At 38.5% G+C, this 7,211-nt stretch overlaps 1 protein-coding gene across 1 annotated transcript; it reads left to right on the plus strand.

Annotated features, from left to right (window-relative positions):
• Window positions 1-4,925: 4,925 nt before the first annotated feature.
• Window positions 4,926-6,608, plus strand: LOC131016907 (GDSL esterase/lipase LIP-4-like). Its single transcript, XM_057945708.1, has 5 exons — window positions 4,926-5,246; window positions 5,315-5,515; window positions 5,602-5,741; window positions 5,811-6,078; window positions 6,166-6,608. The coding sequence occupies exons 1-5, from the start codon at window positions 4,931-4,933 to the stop codon at window positions 6,339-6,341; spliced, it is 1,101 nt and encodes a 366-aa protein (XP_057801691.1). The 5' UTR covers window positions 4,926-4,930; the 3' UTR covers window positions 6,342-6,608.
• Window positions 6,609-7,211: the final 603 nt, after the last annotated feature.

Below are 7,211 nucleotides of genomic sequence, written 5' to 3' on the forward strand. Positions count from 1 at the left end.
CAACCTTGATTCGGAAAAGAAATAACGTAAGGTCTTAGTCCGATAAAATTCTCAAATAAATGAGGATGCGTAATGTAAATATGCATGGCTCATATTCCTTTTTATTAAACAATTAACCCAACTAGGTTCCGTCCCATGAAATCAAGTAATTAACTACATTGATTCGTTCTCATTAGGGTGTTCTAAACTGTCAGTAAAACATAATAATCTCCCTTCGTGTAAGCAAGGGAAATAAAATAATGAAGATTTAAACACCCTATGTTCTCTTCTCTCTCTCTCTCTCTCTCTCTCGGTCTGCTCTGCTTCTTCGCTTTCTGCTCTGGAGGTCAGCTCTGGCCTCTAAGTCAGCTCTGGCTGAGTAGCTCTGTGGCAAAGTGATTCCTCTGGCGAGGAACGATTCCTCTGGTGAAAGTGATTCCTCTGGCAAAGTGATTCCTCTGGCGAAGCGATTCCTCTGGCGAGGTGATTCCTCTGGCGAGGCGATTCCTCTGGCGAAGCGATTCCTCTGGCGAGGTGATTCCTCTGGCGAGGTGATTCCTCTGGCGAAGCGATTCCTCTGGCGAGGTGATTCCTCTGGCGAAGCGATTCCTTTGGCGAGGAACGACTTCTCTGGCGAAGTGATTCCTCTGGCCTGGCATTTTCTCCGCTCTGCTCTGGTCATTCCTCTGGCCATTCCTCTGCTCTGGCCATTCATCTGCTCTAGCCATTCCTCTGGCCATTCCTCTGGTTTGGGAAGAGCGACGGGGACTCCAGTTTCCAAAACCAGAATTCTCCGTCCTTATCTCACCTCGATTCTCACTCGTATACAGACCTTAATCTCTACCTATGCGAGCATGCTGTGATTATTCACGTTCGTCTACGTTTAAAGCTAAAGTTCTCGTCGTTCATCAAGGTTTCAAGTTGTAGGTTCCACAAAAACGTGACTTAACATGCTTTTTGTTCATTCGTTTACAGCCCATGAAACATGATTTTTGCGAGTGTGATTCATGCCGATTGGAGTAGCAACAGAGGTCGAAGGTTACCTTGATATATCGCGTGCTTTGGTCGGGTAAAGAACGATGTTTTCTCTCTCGCTTTTTCGAGCGTCGGGGTGCAAACTGAAAATGAAATGGCTGCTGTTCTTAGGCCGAAAAACAGGTGGAAAGAAACATGGCGAGAGGAGGAAAATTAAGCCGAGTTTTTACCTTTAAAGTCGGCAGCAAGAATCTCCATCTACTCCCCTTCTAGCAAGGCGTCGAGAGAGATGAAACTTCTTGCCGTTGCTGCTGAAAATTCTAAGTGTTGGAAGGAGAAAGGGGTGGCTCAAGGATTGAAGAGTGAATTTATACTAGGAGCTCGGTTGATGTGCACTTGAGTGCTAAAATGAGGGCATTGGTTGTAGTACTGCATGGCGTGGGATGGGGTGCAGCAGTCGAGGTGATGGGAGGCCTTTCGGCTGCCCAGCCAATGGGAAGAGCTGTTGTTGCAGCTTGATGGGAGGCCTTTCGGCTGCCCAGCCATAGGGAAGAGCCGTTGCTGCAGCACCTTTTTCACCTTTTCTTTTCTCCCTTTTTCCTTCTTTTCCTTAATTATGGCGTTGGCAGGTGGCAGGCTAGGGTGGCGTGGGTGGTGATGTGATCTAAGAGAAAAAGATCTAAGTAAAATCCTTCAGTGTTGATTTCTTTGTATTTGAAATACTGGTTTCGCGTTTCTGTTAAAATCGATAAATGCTAAATTAAATCCGTAGATTTAATTCGTTCGTCATTCTAATACCTAAATTAAATCCGTAGATTTAATTAGCTTCAAAGTCGGAAGTAATTCACGACTTAAGCAACAATGTGAAATAAACTCCATCTTGATAAATAACACAACTTTGCTAAGTTGGTTATAACTTTGAATAATAATTATTCATCGACTCAAAGATTCTCGTCGCGGTCTTAAACACGCGAAGATAAAAAGAAATGCATACTGCTAGTTTAGTGACTCTGTCTCCAAAATACGTAATTCAGAAACATAGCTGAAAACATAAGGTGCTTCATTTACTGGCAGATAGATAAATAAACACGCAATACTGGAATTAAATACTGATAAAAGAGCGGGTTGTTACATAACTATACATATTGTTAGTCGTGAATTCAAGTTTTTAAGTGTGAATTCACAACTACAAATATTGTTAGTCGTGAATTCAAGCATTAAAACTCAAATTCACGACTATTTGAATTCACAACTAGCAATAGAGTTGATTGTGAATTGTAGATTTAAAACTTAAATTCACAACTAACACTAGTAATTCAATGTGAATTCATCAAATTGGTTGTGAATTCTAATTTTAAAACTTGAATTTACAACCAAAACAACTAGTTATGAATTCGAGTTTTAAAACTCGAATTCACAACCAACACTAACGATTCAATTGTGAATTCATAGATCTAGTTGTGAATTCAACAATATTAAGCTGTGAATCCATAGATCTGATCGTGAATTCAAGAACATTAAATTGTAAATTCATAGATCTCGATATAGCATAAATAGCACTAATGTCCTTATCACCATAAACGTATACATGTAGCATTAATTTACTATGGCCAACTCTACATTTATACGTTTATTTTTTATGGATTTAATCTTGTTACTATATATTATGCAAATGATTAATGAAATGTTGTTAACTAAATTGATTCCTTGCTCGTCTCTAGAGATGGTAATTTACCCGCGGGTAACGGATATCCGCAAAAACCCGATCCTAGTAGCGTGGGTTTGAGATGCATTTGATATCCACGGATAATTTTGTGGTTGCAATTTACTATTCATTTAGTTCGAAGGGTATAGATTTGAATACTTATTATCTATACACGCGAAATCCGTTTACCCGTGAAAAATATCCGCGAAAATACCTGTCAATTACCCATGAAATACCCATAAAATATCTTTAAAATATGAGCTTTAGATATACATATTAGATATGGGCCACCATATTATTTCTAAAAAAAGGCCCAAACACTGAATTTGAATTTAAACTTTGTTATGTGTGGATTTCAACATAGATGAAAGATGTAGATTTGAACTATGTTATTTGTGTTGGATTTTTTTTTTTTTTTTGTATTAAATTTGTTATAAATTTATATTTAAATTATGTTTCGCGGATATCCGATGGATAGCGGGCGGCGGATACCCGATGGATAGCGGGTTGACGGATACCCGACGGGTAGCGGGTATCCGCGGGAGGCGGGTTTGGATAGCATTTGATATTCATGGATAGTTTCGTGATTAAAATTCACTATCCATTTAGTTCGCGAATATGAGTATGAATACTCATTATCCATGTCCGTCGTACCCGATTGCCATCCCTACTCATCTCATTAATTTCCTACAAATATAAGTATGAAAAAGAAAAGTATATATTGCACGCCAAAGGCTCAAATTGCTCTTTATGCTAAGAGCTAGTGTAGAAGTAAAATGTTTATTTCAGAATACTACCATATTATATTGATTGTTCGGCTTTGTGGATTTCTAAATACATTTTTTTTATATAAAAATTATGTTTTAGTCACCAATATTCCTGATATACAATTTTTCTTCAAATTGTAGATTCTTTGTCAAGAGATTAAAATAATTTGGGTCTGTCGAACTAAAATAAAATAAAAATAAAACTTAACCAAAAAATCAAAATAATCATTGAATGCGATTTAAACCATTTGTTGGTTTCCTATTTGTGTAATCAGATTGCAAGAATTTTGATAGAACTCATGAGAATCTCTAATGACATGTAATAACAAATATTTATGAGTTCTTCCACAACTAACTAGTACTCCCTCCGTCCCATGAAGCGTGACCCATTTCTTTTCGGCACAGGAATTAAGAAATTGGTATTTTGTGTGTTAAGTGTGGTAGGTGAAAAAGTGAAAAGGTGAATAAATGGTAAATTTTTTGCTATTTTTAGAAACAGGTCAAGCTTCGTGGGACAACCCAAAAAAGAAAGTGGGTCACGCTTCGCGGGACGGAGGGAGTACTTGACTTAGACATAACAAAAATGATTTAAAGATTTTTATTAAGAATCGATTTAAACACAGAATACTAATATTCAAATTTGGTGGGTCATTCACAATCACAGCCTCACAATTCACAAATATTTACCATAAACGAAAATTGCAAAATTTTGACAAAGTTCATTGATTAATTTCAAAACCATGTGACCTGTAAAGCTGCACAATGGCCAAAATTTAAATCATGTATTTTGATTCCTTTTATTTTATATTAATTTTTAATAACTGAATAATTTATTACGATTTCATAAAGAAGTTATTAATTTTAGTTCGAATAAAACTTATTTTAGGCCCGATTGCATTTTTCTTCTACTCCACATTTTTTTACCAAGATAAAATTGATAAACAAAATCACGAAAAATATTGGTACCCATTTCAGCCCTCTCGGCTCCCATCATCAATCTAATGCTACATCCCACACACACACACTCTCACTCTCTCTCTAGATTTTAAATCTGATATCTCTTTCTCTCTCACCCCATACTAAGTTTCTTGTTTCCCCTCTCTCTGTGATGGATGGCTGAAAAGCAACGTTGCCATCTTGATTACCTATTTAGCTATTTTAAATTTATTAGAACTGACAAATCACATATATAGTAGTCACTTTATTTCTTTTCAGTTTTCCCATTTTCCATTTTGTGATTCTAATGGGTAATATTGATATGAAACTCTCCATGCATTCAATCTTGATGGAGACAATGAGATCCTCTTTGTCTCTCTCTCTCTCTCCCCATACAACCTTCTTTCCCATCTCTCTGTCTTCACCAAACTTTCTTAACCCAAAGTTGCAATAAGAGTTTGGTGACCGGATTTAATGATAGTAAATGAATTAAGCAAATACAGTTAATTTGCATGCATCAGCTCTTCTTCTTCTACTTGGATATCTCTATTTAAACAAGAAGCGAGTAATGCTTTTAAGCCATCGCATTCTCTCCTTTTGCATCTTCCTATCCTTTCCAACTAAAAAAAACAAGAAAATGTATTATTCCAGCAAAATCTCCCTTGCTCTCGTGGGCTTCTTCTTCCTTGGCTTCGGCACCACCACGGCGACGGCGGCCGCTTGCAGCAACGAACCACTAATATTCAACTTCGGAGACTCCAACAGCGACACCGGTGGCGCTTCCGTTCTTGCAGGGGGGGAGCTCGAGTTCCCGGAGGGGCGAACATTCTTTCACGAGCCAACCGGCCGTGCAAGCGATGGTCGCCTCATCCTCGACTTTTTATGTGAGTTTCCCTCCTCAACTCAGTACATGTTATATTTATAACTAATTGTGACGATGGTGCGTGTGTAGGCGAGAGTCTGGAGACGAAGTTCTTGACCCCGTATCTGGAGCTCTTCTTTCCCGACTTCTCAAACGGCGTCAACTTCGCCTTGGGCGGCGCCGACTCTCGCCTGGCAAGAACCGACCTCAAAGCAGTTGCGTACACGCTGGGGAACGAAATCGCCGAATTCAGTCGGTTTCGAAACGTCTCCGTTCGCCGCGGCTCTCTTGGTTCGTTCATGCTTAATTAATTGATAATTAAGGCGAACTCATGGATTAATGTAATAACTACTTGGGTTTGAAATTGTTGTGGACAGATGCAGGGCAGGTGAAATCTGCTCTCTTCATGTTGGATATCGGCCAAAACGATATCCAATTCGACAGCAATACCCTAACTCCCCAACAAGTGCTCGAAAGAGTCCCCAGAATCGTCTCCAACATTGGGGAGGCTATGCAGGTTAACTCATTAAATAATCTCTCTTGCTAATTAATATAAACCTAATATTTTTCTCTTTTCTTCATGCAGAAGCTATACCAGCTGGGTGGGAGAAATTTCTGGGTGCACAACACGGGGCCGTTGGGCTGTTTGCCTTTCAACGTAGCCCGCATAAATGCATCCACGGTGGTCGACGAGTACGGCTGCGTTTCCGACAGGAACAAAGCAGCTGCCGCGTTCAACTCCGAGCTTGCGCGTCTCTGTCAGGAGCTGCGGTCGGAGATGGGGGACGCCACCATCGTCTACGTTGACATCTACTCCATCAAGTTGGACTTGATCGTCAACGCGACGTCGTATGGTGAGAATGTTTTTTTTTTTTTTTTTTTTCATTTTGTAACTAATTCATATATAAAAGTTATTAATTGTGATCGATCGATCGATGCAGGGTTCGAGAATCCATTCGTGCAGTGCAAGCGGGAGAGGGTGTGCCCGGAGGGGTCGCGGTATGTGTACTGGGATGGATTTCATTACACAGAGGCGGCTAATATGCTGGTTGCCTCTAAAATAATTTCCACCAGTTTCTCTACTCCACCTCTTCCATTTCAATTTTTTTGCAATTAATCTAGCTACTCTTGTCTTGTAGTCTCCACTACATTTGTAATAATCTGATATCTATTATGTCATGGTTAGTTGTATGCATCTTTGACTTTTTCTTTTTCCTAGTGTAGCATGTTTATGTGTTGAATGAGATGAGATTTTAGTGTCGTGCAATTTTTTGAATTTGAGGCTTACATTTTCTTCCTCGAGGCAGTGTATTTTAATTTTTATTCATGAGGACTTTATTTTATGATAATTGTAAAAATGACCCCATCTTTGACTTTTTGCTAAGTTAATGTGATGATATTAAATTTCCTTACCTATGAGATGTAAATGTAACAAAAATTGATTTTGTTACAAAAACTTGTGAGAAATACCGAAATTGTTAATGTGATGATATTAAATTTCCTTACCTATGAGATGTAAATGTAACAAAAATTGATTTTGTCACAAATACCACTATTTCTTGTAGTGAGTGTGGGGATACAGAAGAATTAAAGGAGAGGATGGGCTGTGTTTATTGGGCCCCTTTTCTTAAGTTGGGCTGAGCTTAAATTTAAATGTGAACTGATACATGGCCTGATTTATAAACTGACCCATATCTATATATCTATATATATGTATATATATATATATATAGGGTGCGGTTATAGTGAGAACCACACTTATCGTGAGAACATAAGAACCATTAAAATCAATGCATCTATTATATAAATTAATGCATTCGCTATTAAATTTAATGCATCCGAAAATAATAAATTTTTTGCTCCCTTCAGGATTCGAACCCAGGATCTGCATTCATCCACCAAGATGATGCATCCACCGTAGATCTTGATGATCGAATGGTTTAAAATGGTTCTCTGTTATAATTTTATTTAGTGGTTCTTATTTGAA

The sequence above is a fragment of the Salvia miltiorrhiza genome, chromosome 3 (assembly GCF_028751815.1).
Source record: "Salvia miltiorrhiza cultivar Shanhuang (shh) chromosome 3, IMPLAD_Smil_shh, whole genome shotgun sequence".
Classification (NCBI taxonomy): domain Eukaryota; kingdom Viridiplantae; phylum Streptophyta; class Magnoliopsida; order Lamiales; family Lamiaceae; genus Salvia; species Salvia miltiorrhiza.

Bases quoted from the DNA above. Each gene is read 5' to 3' on its own strand.
- LOC131016907 (XM_057945708.1), top strand. From the start codon at position 4,931: ATGCTTTTAAGCCATCGCATTCTCTCCTTTTGCATCTTCCTATCCTTT. The intron at 5,742-5,810 runs GTTAACTCATTA...TTCTTCATGCAG, and splicing joins ACATTGGGGAGGCTATGCAG to AAGCTATACCAGCTGGGTGG. The intron at 6,079-6,165 runs GTGAGAATGTTT...CGATCGATGCAG, and splicing joins CGTCAACGCGACGTCGTATG to GGTTCGAGAATCCATTCGTG.